Here is a 27,934-nt window from a genome sequence, read left to right on the forward strand (position 1 = left end):
GGAAAACTTGGCGAAAATATTTTTGGCACCAAAAGTCACACTACAGTCGATCAAGTCACATATTTTTATGTAGGTTTTGTACAGGTCTTGCCAACCCTGTGGGAGGAGAATTAGACCGGAGATGTTGACGGAAATGGCAGAATAAGCAGCAGAGCTTTGCGGGGGTTGGGGTGGAGTCTAATGTCACTTAGCAGTGAAATCTCCCACTCCCTGAATGGAGCCACAGTTTTAATGCGATGCAGACATTGGTTGGTGGCACATGGGTGTGTTGAGCGTATTGTGGGCTGCAGGAACTGGTACTTTTTCCTGACCGCCCTTGGACTGTCCCACCAGGTAGGAATGAACAGGACTCTCCCTCCTTCTGTCCAGCAGAGGCCCGGTTTGTTTTTGCTTGACCAGCGGGGCGCAAAGTTAAGGTTCTCCCTCCAAGGTTGTGACAGGTCTTGCTGCAGGGTGCAAGTTTGGCGGTGATTAGTGCTCTGTGTGTCTCTCTGCACCTCTGGCCTAAAAGCTGCTGTTCCTTTGCCTCCGTGGGGGTTCATGTCGCTCACCCTGTTTTGCTCTTGGCCACTGAATCTTGGGAAGCTTTTACCCTTCCTGCCAGTCTAGCAAGCTGCTACGCACCTACAGGTGTGAGATTTCCACATGCATTCGGACACCGATAACCCAGAGTGACAAAAGTGGACACTTTAGTGATGTAGTACCCTTAATAATCTCTTTTTCCTCACTCCTAGATCCGCGCATGCCCGACCCCCTGTCCCTGTCTCACAGGGGGTTCCAGCGATCAGGAGATTATGCAATGTTTGAGGTGTCCTGATGCACATCCTCATTTTTGTAACAATCTGCAGCATAAATGGTGCTTGCCAAACAGGAAGAGCAGCAAAATAGTCTGAAACCGGTTGACATTACAGAGGGAATTATAAATGGAAAAGAAGGCTAGAAAGTGACACCTAGGAGTTGGATCAGTTGTTGAATATGGGCAGATTTAATCTGCAGTGCCACCTACTGTTCAAAATAAGAACTGCTGTGAATGCTCAGTTCCTCAAAGTGAGTTTTCAGCTCATGAACAAAGATATTGCGGCGGTTCGACTCTGATTCCCCTTTTTTGTTGAGCAAACCTGCCTTGACTCAAGTTGTCCACCATCTTTTTTTATAAGGGTCGCCTGAAATGCCGGGACACACGCAAATAAAAAAGAAACCGAAATAATCGGCGTAATTCGGTGCTTTTACGTTCACCCCCTTAACAAGGAGTTTTAAGAAAGTTTTCATGCAACTTTAAAACAAATGTGTGTTGAGAGATAATTCAAAACCAATTGTCCATCATGTGCAAATAAAACCAAGGAATAACAAACGATTATTTTAAACCTTAAAGCTGCTGCCGTGTTTCAGATATTAACTTCAGTGTAATTGTGTAACATTGGTAGGAACACTAAAGCAATTCCGACAGATAAAATAACTACTTATTCTAGTTTTCCTCATATCAAATTAACAAAGGGGGAAGAAAGTCGAGCATGTGTACAGTCAGAGGTATCTCATTTTAATAGCTTACAAACAGAGGCCACATTGTTTGAGGGTTTTCCAGCAGAGAAATGTCTATATGGAGTCCATCAAGACCCGCCGCGCGCTCGGGATTAGACCCGGACGTCTCAGTCCCGTCGTTGTGATCAGGTCAGGGCGAGGCGGGTGAGTCTCTTTATGAAGGTTAATAAACAGATCAGTCACCTGTCGTCCAATCATTTTGTTGTTTAAGAGAAACAAAAATAAAAAAACGTGAAAAAGAAATCCTTCAGAAAGCTTTAGGAGGAATTCCAGATGCAGAGTGGTTCACAGTGGAAATAAACAGTACATTAAAAAAAAAAAAACTCATTTGTGACTAATAGATCAGTGAAGGCACGCTTGATTCTTGCATCCCCTAAACTATAGTACATATCTTCTCTTGTTTGTTCCTAAATAAAACAATTAGAAACTAACTTTAAGTCAAAGGACAGAAAAGGACAAATAAAAAAATGCCCATAGACTAAATTTAGACGAATATAATATAAAACCATGTCTACATGACAGGAATATGTATCTAATTAAAAAGGTTGAGGTTTTAATTTAATCCAAAACAATAAAAATATAAAATATAGGTAATTTCCAGCAATATTTGTCTGGTAAAGCCTGATAAATAGACTAAAAACTCCATTATTTTTTTTTCAAATCCTGATTACTGTCTTTATCTTTTGTAAAAACTGGGGTACAGCCTTGCAAATGCATCAGTAACCTTTGACCTGCTTCACATTTTGTCACATTGCAAATGGTGCAAAACTGAGGAGGACAGAAAAAAGATTAATAATTTTCAAAACATTTTACAACCCCCTTCACTCTGTTACCTCTAAATAACATCCAACACAACCAACTCCTTTGGAGATCCTTAATTAGTAAATCTATTCAGGGGCTTTTTGAGCGGACAATCATTTTCGGCCAGCACATACTTTGCAAGAAGAGAGAAATTGTTTCTTCTTAAAGTGGCAAAAACAAGAACAAAGTTCCCTCTGACCAGATCATTTAAGTACTTCACAAGAACCCAAGTGCAGAACCCCTGGGAAGTCTTCATTGGTTCCTCCTACTGCAGCATTGTCAGTGTAGTAACCACGCCCACTTCATATTTCTGACCAATCACACAATAGTTAGCAGACGTTGCAAAGGAAAAACATTCCTGCACAAGGACAAGCCAATAAAACTACTAAACCAGGACTGCAAGAACCAGGAGAGAGAACATTTTTCTCTGTATCAGAATCGGATGTTTTTACTGTCATCAGACAAGTGCATAAAGAAATGACTGCGGCTGCCACTGTCAAGTGCATGTAAGGAGAGTATATATCTAGCCATTTAGTCATGCACACAATAAATCGGGCTTTTATTGAAGAATGACAAGAAGAAAGACAGAAAGCTCTGGCTACCAGCCATGGAAGGAACACAGCAAACACGTGGAAGAAGGTGCTCTGGTCAGATAAGACAAAAGGTCTGAGTAAGAAAACCCAAACAGCACACCTTTTATTCAACAAACCATCCCCATGCTGCAAATAGGGAATTAAAAGTAAGTAAAATATTCTGGAAATGAGTGCGTTTGTCCTGGATTTGAACAATTAAATAAGATTATCTGCCAATGGAATGAGTATTTTGACCCCTAAAATAAGTTCATTAGATACACTGCACCAGTAATAAGACGATGGAGAAATCTTTTTCCATTTGCAGATCGTTTAAACTGACCTTCTACACAGATGCACACCACACTCCTCAGATTTTTATTGATGATACATTTCTAAACCCTCGTTTCATTGTTTTCCTTCAACTAATTAACTATGCACTACTACTCAGCGTTGGTTGATCACAAAAATCCAAATAATCCAAATAAAATGCTTCTTTAAAGTTTGTGGTTGTGGCAAATTGCGAGGACGATCAACAGGTGTTAATATTTTTGCAAGGAGCTGTATCATGTTTTTTTGTTTTTTGAAATGTCATTCAAAGGACCCCCCCCCCTAATAAACGCCCCTTTTTGGTGTTTTAAATAAACTCAGAAGCAGTAAGTAAACCGTTACTGTGGTGGCTTCATATAAACCCGCTTTGATTCCCCTGAAACCTCTGCACGCTGTTTTTAATGCAGCTCTTATTAAGGGAGTTTACCCGGAGCCGCTCCCACACCAGGAGCCGATTGTCTCGAGGAATCCAATGTAGAGAGACTTAAAAACAGGCAGAAGCTGACCGTATGTTTGTACATGAGGAAAAAACGACGTCTAAGCAAACAGAACCAGTGGAAAAAGAGCAGGAAGGCGGAGGGCACGTGGAGTAAAGTGGTCACAGTTTATGGGCTTAAAGTCACTGGTTTTCCCCTCAAAGTGGGAATCCTACGAGAGAGGAACGTCCAGTCCTCCCTGAGTAATCACTGCCACGGTGCCCTCAAGCAAGGCACTCTTACAGCAGCCGCTTGTTCCAGCGGAGCGCCCAGTTCAGTGTCTGAGCGGATGAAAGGCAAATCTTTCCCTGGACATTAAAGGTCAAGACAATAAAACATGAACTGAATTTTCTGACCGTCTGTGTTCCCAGTTTGAAAAATGCGTCCGCAGCAGATTTTTTCACACGCTTTAAATAAACTCCAACGTTTTGACTATGCTGAAAATATACATTCTGGCAAACGCTGTGCAAAAGTTGTAAACACATCATGTTTCAGGCGGCCGGGTGTGTGTGTGTCACAGCCTGGTGGGCTCGTCGTCACTGTCGCTGCAGTTACCACAGCAGTCCTGCAGGGGGAGACAGAGTACAGAAATGGAAAGGCTTATCCAGCGTTTGTTTAATCGTTAAAAAAAAACCACAGAAGTCTTATTTTTATTCAGTTTATTATATAATATAATATATTCATAATAAAGGGCATTTCAGGACACTTTATAAAAAAAAAAACATCCTTTTTTCAGAAATGGTGATTTAATTTTGAACTCAAAGCAGTTCAATTATATTGACTAAAATGTGATTACAAGTAGGGCTGGGCCTTTATCGTATCGTTATTGTGAAAATTTTCTTATCCTGATATGAACTTAAGTTTATCGTGACAACAATAAATTCCACCTAGTGTTGTCTGTAAACCCCCAAAACAGCCAGTATTGTCAGGTTTGTTATTTTTGCGATTTATTTTGCTTTTGGTTTCTTGAGAGAAACCAACACACTTCTTTATGGAACTACTATCCTGATCAGCACTTTGAATTGCCTTGTTACTGAAAAGTGCTTTATAAATAAAGTTGCCTTGCCTCGTATTTGAAATGTAGTTTTAATATGTTATATGTAACACCAGGGGCGTCAAATTAATTTCTGTATCGGGCCACTTTGGCATCATAAAGTCATTAAAAGTGCCGGTTGCACCTGTCTAGATACTTTTGATTTCAGAATTTCATTTCAGTTACAATTTAAAAATGCACTGTAACATTAGGCCCAGTTTATACAGTTTATCTGCAGAAAAAAGTTGTTAATGCTTATTGCAGTAACAGCCACAGTTTCCTAAAAAGCAGCAGGAAGCTGTAAATAATCTTTATCGTCATTTTTATCATTATCAGAATAGTACCACAATATATCGTGATAAAATTTTAAGTCTATATCTCCCACCCCTAATTACAAACATTCCAATTCAACCATATTTATAAAACAGTGCACTTAATGTGTCAATGTTTCCTATCCATGAAAACCAATCTGACTGCACTGAGTCGTAAACTTTGCAGCAATCCCTCATACTAAGTAAGCACGTGGCGAAAGTGGGAAGGAATGACTCCCGTTTGACAGGAAGTAACCTTGTAACCAGAGACTTTTTTTTTTTTTTTTTTTTGTGGTCTAATAAAAGAGCAAGTAAATGTAAGTCAGGACAGACCAAAATACTGATGGGTGAAAAGTTAAAATAAATGTCTAGTATGGAAAGCTATAAGAGTAAATACATCAATTTAATTTAAAATCAATATAAAAATCACTGTATTAATTAAGCAATTAGGCTTTTCTCTTTTAGAAAATGGAAGACATAAAAAAGGGAAAATCAAATGTTTTCCATATCGATTTTTTGCCCATATAAAACCAAGCCTGGATGGCAAACTCCCTACTTATCCATTCTATCAAGACTGCGTAGGAATGCTGCTCTCACCTGTCGGCCGAAGAGCCGCTGCAGCAGTCCCTGTTTGGGTGTCGGAGATGGCTGTCCTTTCCAGTCCAGGTCCGGAGGAACGATGCCATCCTCATTAAACACATTCAGCTCATTGAAACACTCTGTCTCAATCATCTGAGAGACACAACAGAAAACACAGAAAGGTCAGCAAATATGACCTTCTTTGTATTGCATTTAGAAAACTGTTCCTGGTTGTTGCACACTACCACCAATACGAAAATGAGTCGGTCCCTTCATTAGATCCTTCTTTTGTAATCCGTTAAAGGTGACATATCATGCAAAATCTACTTTTTAGCTCTTAAATACATTTTATTGTGAACTTGGTATCTCTAGGAGTGCAGAAAATTTCAATTTAGTCTGTCCAGGACCTGCGTAGATATCTTTATGCTCGTTTACTAAATCTTATAACAATATTACCACCTACTGACAAAGAGTACATACATCACTGTTTTTTTTTTGTTTTTTTTTTATTTCTTATCTGGAAGGAGGTAATTATTTTCCAAAACTGAAGAGAAGACATCTATTAAAAACATAATGATATGATACAAATGTTTTAATAGGACCAAAGATATAAAAATACTAGAATAAACTGCCGTCCTGTTTCTGCTGTTTATTTATTCAAGTAAATCTAAAGGTAAACGTGCGTTCATACGTTTGGCGCCACAGTGTTGCCACTTTTGCTTGCTGTTGCCCGCCTGTGCGATATGTCAGAAATACAGCAGTACAATGGCGCTATCTAGTAAAGCTTTCACTCTGATTGTCACTCCAGCCTCCACACTCAATCTTCTCCAGGCTTGGTCCGTTCTGGACCCTCGGAGGTAGTAATTGGTTGAGTGATAAACCTCTGGCCAATCACAGACCGCCGTTATCAGCTTGTCTTCCATGTTGAATGAAGACATCTTCCATGAAGACATCTTCCACATAAAAGTTCAGACTTTTCAACTTTAACAACTGTCGTGTTGCTCTGGCTTCGCTTTAATCGCCGAAATAGCACATTTACGTGGCTAGAAATGCCTCTGTGGCCTCGCCCGGCGTTGCTTTGCGTCACGTCGCTCCTGCATAGGGATAACCTGTAAATCTGTCGCTCCGCCTGCCACTCTGGCGTCCAATGTGAACGCACCTTTAGACTCCTTTTTGGTGGATGGTTTCATTGTCCAAAATAAAATAATGCAAACAATCGGGACATTTTCCCCATCGCTTTTTGGGAAGAGTGGTTTTGTCCCTCGGTTCTGACCTCGTTCTGCCAGGGGATCGAGACGCAGCCTGTAGACACTTTGCTGTAGAACGACTCGTCTTTGGGGTCCAGCTCCACGCCCTTTACCGTAGAGAACTGCTCGATGTCCAGCACGTCTTTAGCATAGATGGCCTGAGGCTAAAAGCACAGAAATGAACAGAGACAGCAGCGTTAACACAGCTGGACAGACAGCAGAGGTTAGAGACAGTCCAACTGTTTAAAAAGAACAAAAATCTCCCTGCATAGTTGAAAACTTTCTGCAGAAGAACACTAGCTCTCCATAGTAATTTTAATTTCACATTTGAATCTTTCCTGCACTTCAGCGTTGTTCTGATTGAACAGATTAATTAACCGCACTTCCTGTGTCTATTTAAAGAGCTTCTCCCTGGAAGAGAAGCATCTCCTTCAGTTATATTATTAGCCTGCTCTCATCTGCAATCACTGGGGGATGATGAATGAGAGACAATGAGAGAGTTTCAGTAAAATAAGTAACAAGTTTTAGTTTATTAAACTAAAAATGTGAACAACTTAACAAAATGGTGAATACTAAATTTAGAAAAGCAAGTTTGCAATATGTTTTTCTTCTGTTTAAAGCTTAAGAACAAAAGCAAAGGCATAACTAATTAACTTAACATGCTGCACAGTTTTTTTTTCAAAAGAAAAAGTACACACATTCTTCTTTAAAGCCTCAGAAAATATCTTAATCAAATGAACCCTATCCTGAAGTCATGTCATTGTTTTTTATTTAGGAGAGAATTATTACAGAAAATGTAAGATCCTAACTAAAAATGTTAAGTACAACACAAAGTTTTCATCTTTTAATAAACACACTTTTGACTCACTCTTTAATTTCATAGTAATATATCTATCCAATGACATTTTATTACTCAAATGCAGACTTTGGTGCATTAAAATCTGCTTTGAATTCAATTATTAAAGTTGGCTGATTATAGCGAATGTGTGTTCAAAGTACAACTGACCCAATACTGTTCTTATATAAACAGTATTGTATTATATAAACAGACCAAAAAGAGTAACGTTTATCATTTAGTGTCAAATGAAGTTATTCAAAATAATTAGAAAACTGGATGACCGTCTTTTAATATGACAAATGAGCAAGACCTTTTTTTTTAAAGTTTGGATTTACAGTGACTTACACATTCACTTCCTAGAGAAAATCTGACTATTTTATTTATTTAAAATTATCATATTTTGTAGAGCAGAGAAAAAATTAACATGATAAATTTGGTTTAAAACTTTTATATACTTCTTTCGGACCTTGAGTTCCTTCGGCGTGACAATTTTGGCCCATGTATCGAAAAGTTTGGACACCCCTGATGCATACTGATGCTTTGTTCCAGACGTGAATGGGGATAGATAGACTGGGGCTTTTTCTGCAGCTATGAGCACCAGTATGGTGTTGGCGACAGACCAGAGCTGAAAGGTGAAGCTCTGGATTTGTTGGTCCAGCAAAGTTTGAATGCTTACCTATGGTCAAGAATTATAAATCATGACTAAGAGACCAAAATGCTAGAGCCTGAGTGATTGCTCTTCCAATCAGGACGCCTCCATTAGGAGGTCTCCAGGTCTCTGGAAGGGGTAAATCTAATGTCCCTCAAGAAGAAATGAAAAGCGACACTTTGGTAATGCTCAATTTCAAAGTTTTAAAACTTCTTTCTTTCAAAACGTTTCAGAACACCTGCAGGAAAAAAAAGCTCAGAACTGAAATTCAAAGAGCAGACTAAAAAAAAAAACAGTTCATCACTGTGAAAGAAAGGGATGATGGAGCAGAATGTGATGTTCTATCCTGTCCCATCCAGTGAGTTCCCTTGTGAAAACTCAGTATTCAGACTGACATGAACCTTTTAATCTGCATGAGAGCGCCATTCAGTGGACTGTTCAACAACTTGTTTCTCATATTTTAAAGGCTTGTTGGAGCAGTGAAGCAATAACCCTAATTTTCCACTCATAAAAGAAGTGGGGCAAGCAGAGACCTCCCCAACACTTGCAACTAAAATCTGCAACCATTGCACTTTGAGAATAACATACGGATGCTTTCAACATTAATGCGTCTGAAAGTTACATTGTAGGTATGCAGTAACATCTATTATCTCTTCAACATGTTATTAGGTGACATCAATTAGCACTTTTAACTATTAATTTCTCATTCAATTTTTAAAATGAGAAAAATCAAGGGGTCAGAGTCCAAAGAAAAACTTTCAAAACCTTCAGAAATCCAGAAGTCAGCCATTGACCCCGACTACTTGGAAAGAGTGGGGAAACAAAGGATAAAAACAATCGGAACCACTCTGGGTATTTTCCTGCTGCAGATATAGGCCGTAATTCTGATGAACTTACATCTGGGGTGAAGGGCGGCTCCAGCATGCCGGCCTCCAGCCGTTTGAAGTTGATTAGGCGGAAGATGGGGTGAACTTTGACCTCAGAAGCCCCGCCTCCCTGGGAGCCCAGCCTCTCTTTGGGATCTTTGGCCAGCAGCTGAGGAATTTTAAACAATTTAAATGTTTCAAAGACTTTGCTCATGAGTACAAAAGAGACAGAACTAACCATAAACTTTATAAATAAAAGTCTGAAATCAGATTTTTATACATACTAACATTAAAAAGGTCAACACAAGAATATTTGAAGTGAGGTTTTGCAGTGAAATGTAGATAAGAAAGGGGTCGACTTAAGGCACATTGGAGGTGCAGAGAACGGAAAATGGAGACGTACCATTTTACAGATGGACTTGGCGTCCTCAGAGAACTTGCTGGAGTATTCCTCCTGCACCTCCTTGACCAGCCGCTCCACCTCCTCCCTCTTGATCTTCTTCTTCCTCTGCTGAAACGGCGACTGGCCCTCGATCATCTCGTACAGCAGGCAGCCCAGGGCCCACCAGTCAGGGCTGAAAGTGTACCGCTCGTTCATCACCACCTCTGGGGCTAAGCAACATGAGGAAGGAAACCTTTAAAGCCTTAAAAGAGTCAACTAAATGGTTTAAAAATGATAACTGACCTCTTAACAGTAAGATGCTAAGAAATAAAGGGTGCGTCAGAAGTCTTATTTTGAAAATATGGAAATAAAGCCCCCTCTAGAGGTATTGTCACTCCTAATAAAGATTTAAAAAATGCCATAAAATAGAGTAATCTTTTATAGAAATAGCATAATCTAACAGAAAAAATATATATCATTTGTGTTGGGGAAAAATCTCAAGGAAAATTGTTTATATAACAATAATTTTTTTATTTCTACATCTATTAGGTTGATCAGTACGTCTAGGAACTTTTAATTTGTGAGCACTGACTTCCTGTTTGACTAGGGTATAAATATGACGTGACACAGCAACCCATTTTTCTTCACCAATCTTCAAAATGGCAAAGACAGGAGAGCATGCCATTCAAATAAAATAAGGCAGATGCGTGTTGGTCCCAATGAGTTCAGCAATATAAGCAGGAACCTTGTTAGTGTACATGGCATCAGGAAGTATTTTAAAATATCAGAACATTTATTAAAAAAAAATTAGCAGCCTCTGGAACTGAAAATAGGTCATCATTGGGTCAACATAACAATGGTTTAAGAGACAAAGATTTGGGCTGATATTTTTTACTTAAAGGAGCTATAAATAATACTGACACCTTGTGGCTCAAATTGGTACAACAGCTTGCCAATCACAAAAATCTAATATGCCGTTTTTAAACGGTGTGTTGCTGTTGTGAATTTTTAATTACACAGGATCATAGATGTTACTGGCTTCCATGTTTGCAAGCTGCTGCAGATGGCGATATTGTTACCAAGTGCTGGGCTCCCCGTTTTGGGAATCCTGGGAACTCTCATATGATTGGCTCAGGAACCATGAAGTAAATACAGGCTACACTCTGAACCGAAGTAGTTCCGTACCCTACTTCTAGGTTTTAAAGGAGGAAAACTTGACTAAAATGCTGTTGATGGAGAGGACCGATTGTTTATTGGGAATGTTACTTCCATCCCTGGTGAGAAATGAGAATCATTTAGGTTGATTCTACAGTAAATATCTTACTTATAGCTCCTTTAAAATAAAAGTTGGATTGACCCATACAACATGACAGCAGGATGACAATAAGTGTTCAGGGTGCAGTACCATGGATAACTGTCAATAAAGAAGTAATTTTTTTTTTTTGTTGGGGGGAGAGGGGGGGGATAATTCTAAATTTTAATGTGAGAATTTGGAAAGGTTCACAGATTTTCACAGACAAACATACAAAAAAAAAAATCTAAAACTATGCAAGTAAAGGATATTCACCCATGTATCCGACTGTTCCCACCCGTCCCTTGATGGTTTCTCCCTCCGGCACATGGATGGCCAGACCCAGGTCTGATATTCTGATATGACCTGAAGAAAAGGAAACAAATACAGAAATATACATAGTGACTTCAAGATCTTCCCAAAAATAATTACTTGTCATAAACCTTTTTTTTTATTTGAGCTCAGACTGTTGAGAACGCTCCATAAAAGTAGTAACTTGTGCTTAAGTTTGTGGTATAATTGAAATCATTTAATATTTAAATCAAAGCAAAACTTATTGTGATAATTTTAAGATATGTTTGTCTGACCCTGTATAAAGGAGATTTTGTGTTTTTTCTATGCATGTCACAGCAGAAACCTCTTTTGTTTAACATTAGATATAACTTCTGGTGGAATTAGATCGCCCCCTGGTGTTCAAAATCAGAAAGTATATTTTTCAGTCAGCATGTGGAATAACAATGTTATAGGACAAATTGCCATGTGAGAAAACTCACCTTAAAAGGTAAAAGGTTGGTTTGGTAAACATAAAAAAGGTGTGTTCATAATCAATAAAGAAAATGAGATGTAATGTTGTTTTTAAATAAATTTTAACAGGTTTTTCCTGTCCTTCAAATAGGAAAATTTACCGTGGCTTTGTTTTTTATACAGTAAAATATAAACTGACTTGAATTTAATCAAAATGAGTAATGAATATTAATTTAAAACTGTTACAAATTAGAATTTTTTTTTATTTAAAGCAGACAAGTATTAGAAAGTGCAAATAAATGGTATATTTGCTGTTTTGACCTCAGAAATACAATCTTTTAAGACTATTTTGTTCCTTTCTTGCTGAAACAAAAAGGAACATGCATCTTTATTAGTAAATTAGAGTTCTTGTAAAATAGCGTTTATGCTCCCATTTATAATAATAATAGTATGAGAGCCTGTTGATTAGGTGTAAGACTCACCGTGATCATCCAGCAGAATGTTTTCTGGCTTTAGGTCCCTGAGAGACAGAATGAAAAACACAGCCCAAGAGTGAGAGAAAGGATGAGAGAATAAGATGAAGTTGGTTTAGTCTTTAAAGGAACTCACCTGTAGACGATCCGCTCCCGGTGCAGGTCCTCCAGACCGCAGCAGATCTCTGCGGCGTAAAACACGGCTCTCGTCTCATTAAAACCCGCCTCTCCCATGTGGTAGATGTGAAACTTGAGGTCTCCGCCGTTCATGAGGGTCAGCACGAGACACAGGGCATCTTTCGTTTCGTAGGCATACGCTAAACTCACCTGGACACAGAACAACTCTGAATTAGATATTAGCTTCTATGGAGAATCTCGCTTACCTGTTCATCTACACGACTTACATTCTGACCTTAAATGCAGAAAACTCTCTGTGTCCAAATTGTGTAATATAAGCTGTGAGACTCAATCCACAGAGACAGAAAAGCTCTCTATGGTGAATGAATGGCCCTCTACTGGCCATTGAGGACAACAAAATTGATTTCAACTATATCTTCAAATCATGGTTTACTAAAGAATGCTAAGAAAGCTAAAAAATGGAGGTTAAAAAATGACAGAAAAAAAAACAGATTAGGTGCTAGCCAAGCAGCTAGCAACAATACATAATCAGTAAATACACAGGGCGCGTGCCCTAAACGGCGGAGCTATGTACGTGTTTTTAAAAGTGGAAATTTACACCAGAAGCTGCAAAGTACGTTCCACAGCTACGTGTTTCTGAGCAGAGAAGATCTTTCCCCACATGGAAGTAATTAAATTACCAGTAATATCCGTGTCTTGACCATTTGATTTCGAAAACAGATATTTTATTTTTGTCAGCTTGTCACAATTACAAAGAGCTGCTGACAGAAATTAACAGCTGTACATTTTGTGTACTATTTTGTAGACAGAGCACCAAGTAGAAGGCACACCTTGGTCTTCCTTCTGCTAGTTGATGAGGTGTTGCAAGATGAAAGGCAGAGAGCTCGGCCACAATGGGTGCATCCCATCAATCATCAGCGTCAACAACAAGGTGACCAATACCACCCTGTGGCTGAACTGAGACTCGATAGGCAAAGACACCACCAGTTTACTTTCAGAAGGGAACTTTGACACAGGATGTTGTTTTCCTGTTTATTCCTGACCAAACAGGGGTGTATACACGACTGAAATTAGAACTTGAACTGTGAACCTGCATATTATGCATCTGGTGCAAATATCCTGACCGATCACAAGGGAAAGCTAACCTACGCGTAGGACGCACGCATGCACCTCTGCTGCACTTACGCTGTAACAAGTCTGGTGTCTTTTCTCTTTTACGTTAAATAAATACAAAATAAATGATAGAGCTAATACAATAGATGGGTAATAAAAAGTCAAAGATACAAAGGCGATCAACACAGTTAAAGTTGTACATGTATAAAAGCAAAGCATAGCAGACAACTAACTATAAACTTATCAAAAAACACAAAATGACAAACACTAATAACAACACAGTTATAGTCTTTACTGCTTACATCATTAAATAAATCACTAATCAAATAGCTAATGTTGTAGTTTGCTAACTGAAAGGTATCGCTATAACAGACTGTTAACTACGCAGCTAAAGTCACAAATGGCTAATTAATAAAGTAAAAATATCTAGCTAAAGTCTCGTCTTAGTCAAGCATTCAAACATTCAGCTTGGGTAATATAAATATTGTTCCTGCTGATGAAAGTACTTAATGGGGCCATGACAACGCATTTAATTTTTCTGAGGTTTTGGGGGTATAACACGATGCACCGATGAGGCCGTGTGAAAGTCAAGAGTGGGTCCCAAAGGATCTGCTCAGTGGGGGTCAGCTTTGTTTGCTCATAAACTATCAGATCATATTAACCGATTAGAGCACACCATCAAGCAAACAGCCCTAGCGCTAGCATGTCTGAGTGCTCCACACAAGCAGAGGAATGGCTACTAAAAAGGTGAGTTGTTCCTGTATGTCTGAGAGTGCTCAGAAACGGATGGCAAATGGACTGAACTTATATAGCACTTTTCCAGTCATACTGACCACTCAAAGCACTTCTGCAGCGTCTGAGTCCCGTTCGAGCCAACGAAGGGAGCTGGGGCTGCCGCTTTTTTTCTGCGCGCTCGCCACTGAACCCGTGGAGCACGAATTTCCAATATCCAACTTAAAACTAACTTCACCGCGGTCCTGTGTTCATATGTTCAGCGCACTTCACTGTAGAATGTGGGGGGAATTACAGTCGGGGTTTTCGAACAAACTGATTTTGAAGAAAGAAAAAAGAAAAACTTTTGCAACATCACTGAATGCGGCGACTACAAGGCTGTCATTACCCATAACTTTATTTAATCTCTAAATGCTGTCGTCCGATAAACGTGTGAGCACTGTCTGAAGCAGCAGAGCAGCGAGCTCTCTGCCGCGGTGACTGCGGTGGTCCCACTGTGTGGATGATGAATGACGCCGCCAGGTTAAAGCCTTTGGTCAGCTTGGCCAAAATCCAGCAACCAGCCATAAAACCATGATATGGATTTTTTGCACTGAGAAGAGAGGTGTGGATGGAGGGGGAAGAGTTGTGTGGGCGTGTTTGACAATCAGAGTGAAGTCAGCTTGGTAATAATAATAATAATTGAACATCATTGATCTCACAATGGAGAAATTAGGGCCACATATTACCGTCTTCAACCCCTTTACTAAGGAGGGAAACCTGGCCTGACAAAACAACCCCCTACAAAAAGGTGACTTTTTTTTTTTATTAAATTCTTTGGAGAATTTAAATATGCAGCAACATCAACTATATGAATTGGTTTATATTGTGATGTCCCCACACCTTTAAGTCATTTTAAAAAGGTAGCAAACGGAAGGCTAACCGATGGCTAACACAGCTAAAGTAGTAAACGTCCAATTCCTAAACTAACCCATAGCAGATAGAAAAACAATCTACCGCAGTTAAGATGTTCACCAAGCAGTTAATGACATTTCTTATTTATAATTAAAAACATCAAAAGTCAAACAGCAAACGTATCAAACTAAGTAAAAATTCAGTAGATGGCCAACGGCAAAGCTAAAGCAAAGCAGAAAACAACTAAAAGTTAAAGTGCAAAAAAAATCTGAATCCAAGCAGAAAAGCTGGTAAAGAGAAAATGTTAAAATATAATTTCATAAGTAGACAGTAATGATTTTGATTACCCTTAGCTTAAAAAAAGAGTAGTTTTAGATTTCATAGCTTTTTATACATTGAAACAACCTTTTGCAATATGAAGTTTTTTCTGCCGTTTATTTCTGTTACTTCTAACGAGAAAGAGTCCATCTACAAAAACAGACCTTAAAATGAGTAAAATGTGCTTAAAATTTGGATTTTTGTCCTTGATTTGAGCAGGTAAATGAAATTATCTGCCAATGGAATGAGTATTTTTACCCCTAAAATAAGATAATTAGACATCCTGCACTTGAAATAAGACGATGGAGATGAGTTGTTCCAATTTTAAGTACAAAAATCTTATTCCATTGGCAGATCATCTTATTTACCTGCTCAAATCAAGGACAAATACACTAATTTTAAGAAAAATTTACTTATTTTTAGTTCAGTTTTTGCAGTGTACTAGTGAAACAGGTATTCAGCTAACCTTAATGGGCTTATCTGGTGTGTGTTATGGATGTGTTTGTTTTTAACCAAACATTTATATTCAGTTAAAAGACTTCCTTTCCCCATAATACAACTGGTTCTGTGGTAACTCCATTCTGCCTCTTTGGGGCAGTATTTCCCTGCATATAAAACACTGTTGCTCAGAGCCGCTTACAACAAATCTGCTGTTGACTTTCTCCAGAATCTGTTTCTCGTTGAGTGCCATCGATTCTCCTTTCCTCTTCTTTATCCTCTTCTTCTCCAGCTTTTTGCAGGCATACATTTTCCCTGTGGCTCGTACCTGGCACGCACACACCTGTGAGGAACGGAGACAAAGAGGCAGGAAATCCGCCGAGCTCAGCAACGTCAAACGCATTAAATAATTAGCTGATCAACAGATGCAATTTCTCTATAAAAGCAGAGGTTTGGTCAATTTGTTGCACTGGGTAATACAGGTGTGCATGTGTTACCATAATGCCAAAAAGAAAACAAATGACCTTAAAGAAGCAACTGTGGTCATCTGTCTAACAGCTTAAGCTTGACCTGAAGTCATTCAAAACAGGACTGAATCACTACATTCTACATATTTCTTCCAGTTTTCAGCAAAAAAGGGCAACCCAGAGTGATTTAAACACACAGGCTTAACCCTGACCCCTACATCTTGCCCCTCATTATCTCATGACCCATTGCTCTTACATTTAATCTGTTGTCACCATGAGAGCAGCATGGAATCAAAAAGGCCTCTGCTTGTTAAATAAATATGCTACACAGAGATGCTATTCAGTGGAGTCTAATGGGAGTCAGACGTCAGTGACGAAGTTCCTCTTTTCAGATGCCAGCGAGAAGATTTGGTTAGAAACACGGCAATCCACATTTATCCAGGCAGGCCAAGGTTTGTGGACTAGCAAGGGGAACATTTACATTGTTGTCTTTTGTTTTTGAATGGTGAGATAAAAGCACAACCTCAATCTAGGTCAGGCCTAAAGGTTGGCTTACTTGTATTTTTTTTTTTTAGAAATTGTGCTTTTATTGACTCTAAAATACTGATCATGCAAAATCCACTTTTTTTTTACCTTGAATACATTCTGTTGTGTACTTGGAGTTTCTAGGTGGGGAGAAAATTTGAACGTAGGCTCTCCAGCAGCTGCAAAGATATCTTTATATTCTGTTTGGGTCGTATTATTCAAGCCGTTCTGTTTTCTATTATGTTTTTTTGAAGAATTATGCCACAGTATTTGCTGCAGAGCCACTAAACAAGGTCTAATGAATTTTGCAAATATGCCATTTTTATTTCTCACCGCACTTTTGTAGTCCGAGCTGAATAATGCAAAAGCTGCAAGTGAATAATTAAAATGTCCGGTTGTTCATCACACCGACCCACAGCATGCTACAAAAATGGCTGAACGGGGTGGAGTTAAATGCTCTGCGACCTGGAGAGGAGGCGGGGTTTGAAGTGCCTCCTTTAAGTTTAAGAGACCAAAACAAGTTACACTCAGACACACCTCAGAACAGGGCTAAAAATGGTAAATTAATGAGGAATTCAGACCAAAGCAGTTCCACTTAAAATAGATTTCAATGTGAAAAGATTTCAATGTAAATAGGAATATCTGAAAAGCATAAGTTCCTTTAAAGTATCCTCTTCCGTGTCTTGCCTTGATCTGATTTGTGGATCCGCCGGCTTTTTGAGCATTGTTGCATTTATTTTCGACGGTTCTGGTTGTGTTAAGATGTGTTTATGAATCTTTTGAATCACTGCAAAACAAATCTAGCTATGGCTCTCAATAAAGTAACCTTGAACCTTATTTTGCTTTTAATCCTAAATGTAAAGCAGCATACTTGTACCAAATATAAAAGACTTTAAAGACATAACAGTTCTATTTTCAGCAACAGAAAGTCAAGTAGAATCGGTTTCCTGTGTGATTCAACCTGCATGGAGGAAACGTGCTGTAGAAAACTGTAGGTACTCACCTCCCCAAAACCTCCTTTTCCTAAAACTCTGTACTGTCTGAACGTGTTCTTCGTCACCGGCTGCCTGTTGGACAGAGAGACAGACCTTTATTTATATCACACGGGTAGTACAATGCTGTGAAAACAAGAATTTCTGTTTTGGCTTTTTCTCGCGCGTAAACGCTTCGTGTCACCAAACAAAGATAAACCGAGTAATTAACACCATGAAGGCGGTTTCTGGTTATAAAGGGTTAGGTTTCATAGGTTCCCCCCCTAGTAACTGATATTATCATTTCAAAACAGTTTTTTTTTTTATTATTTAGGTAATCTTTGATAATAAAATTCCTTCGGTGGTATCAAATATTTAAAGTGTGGGGGGAAAAAAAGAAAAAAACCAAAGAAATCTCTAAGGGGGCAAATACTTTTCCCTGGACTGTATTTTCTAAGGGGAACTGGACGGCTGAGGTTGAGACTTTAACACTGTTTTATCTTCTTCATCATCCTTTTTGAGATTTCTGTCGCTCTACAGTCAGAGGTTAAAAAAGAAAAACCACTTTATCTATTCATTTATTTTTTTGGCAGACTCGCTGCAGGTAAAAGCTGTGGTTTCCCTTCAGTGACGATGACGTATTTTAGTAAAGGTGCGGACTTGTAAGTTAGTGTGATTGTTGGTGACGATTTGTACACACAGGTGTGTGAACATTTGGCTTTGGACCCACAAAATGTGAATCCGTTTAAGTTATTATGAACTATATCTGTCAGGAAAGCCTCTTTTAATAAGGCCAAGCAGAAATCAAACAATTTATTTATCTACTTTTTTTGTGATTTGAACGTGTTTTTTCTGCTTGAACTTATTTTGTCATGATTTCATTTATTTGTGCTAGTTTTGATTTTATTCTTTGAAATACCAGAATGTGCATATAACTTAAATTTTTATCTCACATCATATTCCAAAATTAAAATTGATGTTATTCATTTTAAAAGGTTCACCTTTAATTTTGTTTATATTTCATAGATAATTCATTTAAAAAGGAGATCCTAAATTTAAGACCTGACAACAGAAAAGGCGCGATGCATCATCCTTTAGTTTCAGGGATTACCAAACTTTTAAGGTTGCGACCCGCCAAAATAACTGGTGAGCCCTTTTGTCTGGGTAGGTGGAGGGTGGTTTTTGGAAGTTACTAGAATAAAGTCATAAAAATACGAGGATAAAGTTGTTTTTATGAGAACTCCCACATAAGAAAAAGTGCAGTCCTTCCCCCGTGTTAAAAAGAAGTATGTCAAGCATCTTGTTAAAGTTATACCTTGGTGTTAGTCTCACAAATAAGATAATACTAAATCTTTTTGGCACCTCAATCAAATTAATATTAGTATCAGGACTAACATCCGTATATTAGTATGCATAAACTGTGTGACTAATATTACAACTTTATACCACTTTGTTCTGATAATATTACTTTATTCTCATATATGACTATTCTCGTAATGTTCTTTATTCTTATACATCTAGTATTATTATAAAAAAAAAAAATTATTAGGACCAATTTAGATTAATGAACGTAATTTTTGGCCAAAAAGGAGTACATTTCTACCGTAAAGTTTATACTTTAAGATTAATTTTACATTTACAAGAAATTTTTTTTTATATGATTAGAGGCATACATTGGCTATATTAAAACAAGTATGTCCCTGATATTGTAAAATCAGACATTTGGATTATCCCACGATCCCCCAGGGGGTCCCGGAACCCTCTTTGGGAACCCCCAGGGGGTTAGGGTTACCGCTGGTTTAGTTAATCACCCGTGGCTCTTTGGGAATCACCGTGTTGGAGCTACAATCATGAACTTCTGTCTGTTTAACTCCCGTATTTTTAGGTTGTTTCAGACATCTAACTCCCTCTAAATCTGAGGCAATGGGTCTCAAACAGGGGACGGTGAAATTCTCCCTCCAGTCCGACGCGGAGACCGACGTCTCGTTCAGGTGCGCTAGCCTCGACTCTGGTGGTTAGGTCCTTTCTCTGGGGTTTACGCTCCTTAACACAATGAGTCATTGACTGTTTAAACACGCCTGTGATTGGGAAGCTGCTGCTTGTTGTTAGCAGGTGGTATTTATCCCGGTATCTGTGCAGCCTTTCAGGTTCAAACTGCAGCACCAAAGCTTTCTGTGGAAAACAGCAACCAGCATTCAGGTGCAGCGGAGAAACGTGCTTGATCTTGTTGGAGACACTCGGTAAAACCCAAAGAATGATTAAATCAGCACAACAATGAGGTCAGGCACAAAACTAATCCGGTATTCCTGTATTGCTGTCATTACGTTAAACCCCGTAGCTTTCATCCAGCCTGTTCGCTCCCATTAGCCTTTAGGTGTTACTGGTGTCTGGAGTCAACTATTAAACAGCTTGTTGTCACCCTCAGGGAGGTTTTAGTTTTAGGATATCATGTCGCTCTTATCTCAACACCTGAAACTTTACAGGGGGGAAAAAATAGTTCCTTAGTGCTTAAACCTACAAGAGCTGCACAACTGGAAACCGTATTATGTTTTGTTGTATTTGACAGGAGGATGAGCTGATATCCTGTTGATCTGCTCAGCTTGGGTTTCACACAGGAAGAGGGTCGGGATACCAACTCGGGATACCGGTGGGGAGATACAGATCATGGCTGGAAAAACGGGCTAAAAGCACCTGGGGAAAAAAAAAGTTTCCTTTTGTGGGGCGGCTGGGCTCTACGTCACAGAAAGGTGAGGAGATCGGAGCAGAACCTCAGGTCTGATTCAGGAGACTCAGAATCAGAACAAAGCTTCCTACTCCATGTCAGAGTCCTGAAACGACAGGAGTGTCCAGACTTTTCAGCACGTGGGCTGAAATTGTAGACAGTACCGTACTCGAAGGCCAAAAAAAAACCCCAAAAAAACAAAAATGTATGTTGTGATTTTTTTTTTTTTAACCTGCTCTACATGTTATTGTTTTAATTAAGCAAATTAGTCATATTTTCTTTAGGAAAGGGATGTGTACATCATTGCAAATCCAGAAGTCAAAACTGGGTTTTGCTCATTTGCTCCAGCAATACAAGAACAGGATCTGGGTCAGTATTTCTTTTAAAAGCACTTGCTTTATTTAGGCAACTTTAATAAACAAATTAAAAGAAGATTTTAATTTTACTTTTCCAAAGGCTGTGGTCCTATTTACTATGACACTAAAGAGAATGTAAAAAGTGTGTTTAAAAAAAAAAAAAAAAAAGACAAATACCATGTGTTGTACCAGACATTTTCAATTATAAGATTTTATCTTGTCTGTAATAATTATGCTCTAATTCAAAATAAATAATAAGTTTCCATCTGCACCAGCCACCTGTGCTGGTGGACCAAACTTTGGCCCACAAGCCACCTTTTGGCCCATTTTGGGTCAAACCTTGGCCCAAAATGGGCCCCGGGACACCTGGTGTAGCAGTTTTATTCTGAGTCAGCTGAGGTCATTTACACTTTAAATTAGGGTCTAAGAACTATACATTAAATCTCAGATCAGCCAATCACAAGGCTCCGCCTTCTCTCGGGTTTACAGAGAACGGTCCGATAAAAGGAGAAAATCCAGCCACCATCAGTTGTGTGGACAAAAATGGATTATCGACGAGGTTGTAAAAGGATTAAAACGTCTTCCTCTCATGGAAAATCAATCGCCATTTTGGTTTTTTTGTCAGCTTCGTCAACTTTGTGAACTGTTCAGATTTGTGGTCAAAAGTTCCTGGAAAACGAAGCATAAAAGCAAAAGCAGCCGACACGCCTCACTTTGCTGTTGATAAAGAGAGAGGTCATCTGTGTCTGCTGACTTGGTCTAGATGTTGCTCTCTGGGGAAATGTGTGTCAAGCTTAAACGGAGACGAAGTACAGTTTAAGTAAAACTTCAACACGAAACCGAAGCTTGTTTAGGCCCTCAGTGGCATTTCCAAAGAAAACTCTGGGAACCATCAGGGATCCAGGAAAAACTGTCTGCCTGGAAAGAAACACGACACCCAAACCTTTGATCACTTTAGACAAAGCAATACAGTCATTATAAAACTGCAAACATAACTAAGATCTTCTGCTGCGATTCAGCCGATTACACAAAGCTCTTTCCTTACTAATTTATTTATTTGACTATTTTTTTATGCGCAAAGATCAAAATGCATGATTCATAATTGTGGAAAACTGCAGGCTCCAAAAAAAAATCAAAGCCCAATTTAAAAAGTCAACTAACAAATAGCCAATATCCAAGATTAAATCATAAAGGTAACATGTCCAGGAGGAAAATCTAAACATCCTCGTTCTCAGCGACACTCTTCAGCTCATTCTGGGGAATTCACAAGCCAGAAGGGATTCAAATTTCCTGCAGTGAATTGTGGGTTTTCAAATGAAGACCTTCAAAAGGATTGCCTAGGAGGCACCGGAGGATCAGATGAACTTGGACTGGAAGCGTCGCGGCTCTAGTCTCAGCTGCTCCTGCACACTGCTCAGCGTGGCATTAACCTTTAAACTCAACAACGTTGTGTTTTTTGGGTTTTTTTACACGAAAGACTTGAACTCTGCATAAGCTGAGAAACGTTTGGGGGCAAACTTTTTAATCTTTTTTGAAGAAAAACGCCTCAACATTTTCCCTCCAAGCAGCAGCTTAGCGTTTGCATCTAAGCCTGTGTGCTCTTCAGGCTGCTACATACAGATATGTCTTCGTTGCAACGTGTAATTAAAACTTTGCCCCCTACGTTTTAGAATTAAAATAAACCAGTGGATATGCAAAACTGATTGTGTCTGCCCCCCTGTTTCTGCTGTTTTTGTGCAGCGCATGCTGCAGGCAGGGAATGAGAGCAGCAGTGGGTCTGGAGGTACGGCTGGACCAACATCTTAATGCATTCAGTCCCTTCATTTGTCTCATCATCGAACGGCATCTGCTGAGTGCTTTTAAGTTATGGGTGGGCATGGCTGGAAACTCCCTTTTTTCATCACATTTTCACTCATTTTCTATTCTAATAATTAAGGTAGGCAACTATAGTTATGTTTACATGCAAAAAGTTTCACGATTGGATTTCATTTCACGAAAACAAAAACAAAAAATCAGATCGGATCATTTGTAAAAAACACACAATCAATTAATCCAGCCATAATGTGCATGTATATCCGCCTTGCTTTATTCAGAATAGAAACACTCTGACATGCGCCGTTATCACATTCCCCTAAAAAAAAAACACAGAAGTACTTCCGTCTTTGCCAAACAACAAAATATAGTAAACAAAGCGGTATTAAGTGAGTTTGTTTGTCTCGAGCGCCCAGGCTGTATTTACACTAGCTTCTAATTACGGTTGAAACGTTACTGAATAAATGACAATTTTGAACTCTTTTAATGTTTTGAACAGAGCTTGTATCAGGAACCCCGACAGTTTTGTTTCCCCAACGTATTTCTGCCAATAAACGGCGAAATACGTCATGCTTACGCCGGGCGCACATGCGGATTATTAATCGGCATAAACCACAGTCGGATTACAGTTTCATTCCAATTGAGCTTAATCCCATCACAATATTCCGATTGGCTTGTTTAAATGACACATTTTGATTCCGATTGGCCCTTTATTTCCATTGCTTTTGTCCATGTAAACGTAGTTATTGTGAATGAGAGCCGATTTCACAATAAATCGGTTAAATCGAACTGAGAGATCAAGAGAGAATTAAACACATCTATGAAAATAAACTGACACAATGTGTTTACATCAGTTTAATTGATATATATAATTCAAAACTATTTGATAATGACTAAGTAAAATTGAACTTCATGTTTTGAATATAGTTCAGAATTTGTAGGTAGTAAACTATTGAACATGAAATCATTCAGTTGTAATGATATGAACTGAGCTAATGGATGGATGTTTAGCTCTGCCTGTACTGATTGAAGATGGATATGGAGTAAAGTTTGAAAAAAAAAATTTCCTCACTCTATTTTCTATTTTAACACCTTTCCGTGTTTGAGAAAACACTAAAAGCAATTTCTAGACTTCTTTAGTTTTCAAGAAATTCATCAAGACGTTTCTAGCTAATGTTTTCAACTACAAATCATATTAACTTAGATTATTTTAGGTTCCTTGCTTGATTCTTTCAAATGTTTTCCTTTATAAAACTGATTGAACACTAGTCCAACCTGCTAGGATCCCTCTATTGTTCATAAAAGTCTGTAAAAAAACTTGGTGGTTCTTCTGTTACCTCCTGACTGCAGCTACAGCAAGGATCTCTTGCTGCTCAAGTTCAAGAGAAAAGTCAGTGCTTCCCATTATGCAACTTCCAACTTGCCTTTTGAAATGTGTCCTGGTGTTGTTGTTGTAACCCGAAGGAGAACAGGAAGTAGTGAGGCAACTTTCTCTGAGCGTGTCGCTACTGGTAGCGTGTTTGGCAAATATAAAAACAGTTAGAGACTCCTACCTCTCCAGCCACTTCCACTGCAGGAACCTGTTGAAGTACATGCTGTCGAGGTAGTCGGCGAAGGGCGCCACGCTCAGGTAGTCGTGTATCAATCTGGGGAAACAACAGCAGGTCGAAATGAGCGGCCATAGGTTGAGCTTTCTTTAGGGTTGCTTTAGATTTAAAACTGTCAATTAGCTGAAATTGGCGGGGATTCATCAAGACCGATTAAGGTCAACCCAGCCCTTTTTGAAGCTCCATGAACTCACCCATACTTTACAGTAAATTAATATTTCCCTTATAGTCCCACAGAGGGGAGGTTTTCTCTTGGTGTTTAACCCAACCCTCAGGGAGCAATGTGCTGACACACTGAGTGGAGCACTGGGAGCAAGCTGCACTGCAAAAAGGGAACTAAAAGTAAGTGCAATTTTCTTGAAATTAGTGCATTTTTCCTTGATTTGAATAGCTAAATAAGACTATTTGCCAATGGAATGAGTATTTTTACCCCTAAAATAAGATAATTAGACATCCTGCACTTGAAATAAGACGATGGAGATGAATTGTTTTTATTTTAAGTGCAAAAATCTTATTCCCTTGGCAAATAGTCTTATTTACCTGCTCAAATCAAAGAAAAATATACTAATTTCAGGAAAATGGCACTTACTTTTAGTTCCCTTTTTGCAGTGTAGGGGTCAAGGGTCTTGCTCAGGGACCCAGAGACACACTGAGTTTCCAACTGGCAACCTTTGTAGCTTCTCCAAGACACAAACACCTGGCTTCCTAACTATGAGGCAGTATGCAAGTACACCCTGTTCAGGAGTTAAGTAAGTCTCAGAAAGTTGACTTTTAACTAGGAATGGCAAATATATCCAGATTTTTAAAAATACAGAGATTTTTTAAAAAAAACATATGTTAGATGAGAGCATATCGTTTATGTTCAGATGGTCTATGTTGCATTATGATTATAGCTTTGTGTATTCCAGTAGGTTATTTTTCAGCTGTTTCTTATATTTATCTGCAGCTGTTTGTTAAAAAATGAGCCAGTGAGACATTTGGATAAAGCTTTGATTCAGAGAACCCTTTTTATAATGACTTTATGAAAATAATATATCAACATAAATATCGTATATCAGCATTCAGCCTGAAAACATTGAGATATTATTTTTGATCCATGTCGCTCCAGGCCCTACCTTTTAACCAGAGGTGGGTAGAGTAGAAATTCTTTTTTTACTCAAGTAAGAGTAGCGATACTTATAATAATAAGTAAGTCTCACAAAGTTGACTTTTAACTAGGGCTGGGCAATATATCCAGATTTAAAAAATATAGAGTTTTTTTAAAAACGTATGTTAGATGAGAGTATATCGTTTATATTCAGATGGTCTATGTTGCATTATGATTATAGCTTTGTGTATTCCAGTAAGATATTTTTCAGCTGTTTCTTATATTTGTGTTTATCTACAGCTGTTTGTTAAAAAATGAGCCAGTGAGACATTTGGAAAAATCTTTGATTCAGAGATGCCTTTTTATTTCTATTTTACTCAAGTAAAAGTGAAAGGTTGTCAGCCAAGAAATGACTCAAGAGTAAAAAGGCATTCGGTAAGAAGGCTACTCAAGTACTGAGCAATTAATCACAATAGCTGATGATTTAATATTTGGATATTATGTAATTGGACTGACAAAAATATACGGTTACATGTAAATTCTGGTATTTCATAGACAAAAGATACACTGAAGACTCTAAAGATAAAGGAAACACTTTTCTAAGTAACTTTTTTTTCAACATCAAACTTGAAAGTAATACTTACAGCAGTTAATGTATATACAGTATGTTAGAACGTTCCGAAGTACTTTTAATGACAATATCTAAAGTTTATGGTATGTACGTTGACCTCCAAATGGCTCAATGAGCTTAGCAGATTTAGAAAACAACATTAAAATAATAAAGTTTGTGTACAAATAATAAGTCTCTTTAACATAAACTGGGTTTTTGTCTCTCTGGTGCATTTTTGCTTAAAACAACTATGTCCTTTATTCATGAAGTTTCTCACAGTAGGTAGAGTAGCCAGAAATTGTACTCAAGTAAGAGAAGCGAAATTTGAGTAATAATGACTCAAGTAAAAGTACAGTGCAGTAAAACTACTCCTAAAATTACATTATGTTCAAAAAGCTACTCAAGTAAATGTAACTGAGTAAATGTAAGTAGTTATTACCCACCTTTGCCTTTAATTGACTGAATTAGCATTTTTATTACTCTAATAGTTTTCACACAATCACAATTTAAGTTTTTGTTTGTTTTCAATTTATCCATGTAATGTTCACTTTAGAGAGTGGGATGATTTTTTTTTAATATTCAGAAATCTTTTTTTAATTAAACTGCTTTCGAACCTGTAGTATTATCTCTATATGTGCAATTTAAACATTCAAACTTAGGTATTTGTGTCTCTTCCATCCAGTATGTCTCTCACCGCTGTAGGATGTTTGGATTGATTAAATAAATGTCCTTTAGAAATACACAGAGCAAACATTGAAACCCTGATTCATTCCCTTTATATTTCAGTTTGTCATTTTTTTTTTTATTTGAAGCCCTATTTAACCTGTTTCATCTACTATGTAAAATACTGCAAAATTCGAAAAACTACATGTGAGGCCATCATTCTTCATTTACTGTTGAAGAATTTATACGATATGTTGTATACTCTTCACCCAGTGACTAATGTCTGTTTACATTTTTGGCTCTCTGATTAGAAGGGTGCAGCTGTGGGCTTTGCCTCCAAGTCCCTGCAGAAATGGAGGGAGTTGCCATAGCGACTGGACACCCATTTTAAATCCAGTATCAAACCATTTTAAAGCTGACCTATGAATAATTTAGGTATAAAAAGCCTCTTTGGGCACAAAATCTGTTTATTATTGTTTCTTTAGTCACATCCTTAAAAAGAATTACACTAAATATGTTTTTGTCAAAGTTGAAGCAAGTGAACTTTATTGTAGTCTTAATTATAAATCAAACTTTGACTACAGTTAGATTTTTACAGAAAGGCCCTCTGGGGTTTTTCTGTATTTAAGGCATTTTATAGATTTTTGTAGATTCTGTCAGATTTTCATGATATTTTCCATTGTCTACAAACACAAAATATTTTGTAAAGGTTTTCTGGCGCTAGCGGGCTTTATTCATTATTAGCCAGACAGGAAGTAGAGCGCAGAGAAAAGGGGAAGACATAGTAAAATGGAATTGAACCAGGGACAAATGCAGACTCTTTATTTAATGTATTCTACATTAGGTTATGGAAAGTTAGTGTTGGAATTGTGTTGCGTTGTGAATTGTTCTTGTCGTGCGTGTTACTGTATGGTTAAAGTGTTTTCCTTGGCTCGTTTCCTGCTCGCCCTTCACACCTGGTTTCAGTTTGTAAATTATCACACGTGCCTCAGGTCAGTCATCAGCTCCCTCTAAACAACTTCAGTTTCCACGGTTCTCTCATATTCGTTTGATCTTGAACTCTCGCCATGAACAATTTGTAAAGCTTTCTGAATATCCTGCATTTGAAACACTTTTAGCCTTACTAAAAATAAAGTCTATTTTCAATTCCCTGCCTCCTACATGACCTCAGCTACAGGTTTGAGTCTTTTCAGAAGAAAGGCATCATACCCCTTCAAACAAGACATTATTCCAGGAATTTGGATAAAAATATTAACTTTGTAAATAAAATCCATGTGAGACAGCTTCATTCAGCATGAACAATTTATGGTATGAGTTATAATGAAAAAATGTGATTCCCACACAGCATTTTGG

The 27,934-nt window shown here is 38.2% G+C and overlaps 1 protein-coding gene across 1 annotated transcript in view; it reads right to left on the reverse strand.

The window, feature by feature from the left end:
* Positions 1–1,512: 1,512 nt before the first annotated feature.
* Positions 1,513–27,934, reverse strand: part of grk6 (G protein-coupled receptor kinase 6) — a 74,087-nt gene continuing 47,665 nt past the window's right edge. Inside the window, exons 6-16 of the mRNA XM_012873405.3 lie at positions 24,168–24,260; positions 17,757–17,820; positions 15,964–16,104; positions 12,265–12,455; positions 12,138–12,175; positions 11,188–11,277; positions 9,642–9,850; positions 9,270–9,407; positions 6,912–7,049; positions 5,657–5,791; positions 1,513–4,280 (exon numbers count right to left, since the gene is read on the reverse strand). Coding sequence (XP_012728859.1) covers positions 4,230–4,280; positions 5,657–5,791; positions 6,912–7,049; positions 9,270–9,407; positions 9,642–9,850; positions 11,188–11,277; positions 12,138–12,175; positions 12,265–12,455; positions 15,964–16,104; positions 17,757–17,820; positions 24,168–24,260 — 1,288 coding nt within the window. The 3' untranslated portion in view covers positions 1,513–4,229. The remainder of the gene's footprint in view (positions 4,281–5,656; positions 5,792–6,911; positions 7,050–9,269; positions 9,408–9,641; positions 9,851–11,187; positions 11,278–12,137; positions 12,176–12,264; positions 12,456–15,963; positions 16,105–17,756; positions 17,821–24,167; positions 24,261–27,934) is intronic.

This window comes from Fundulus heteroclitus, chromosome 11, assembly GCF_011125445.2.
Source record: "Fundulus heteroclitus isolate FHET01 chromosome 11, MU-UCD_Fhet_4.1, whole genome shotgun sequence".
NCBI lineage: Eukaryota > Metazoa > Chordata > Actinopteri > Cyprinodontiformes > Fundulidae > Fundulus > Fundulus heteroclitus.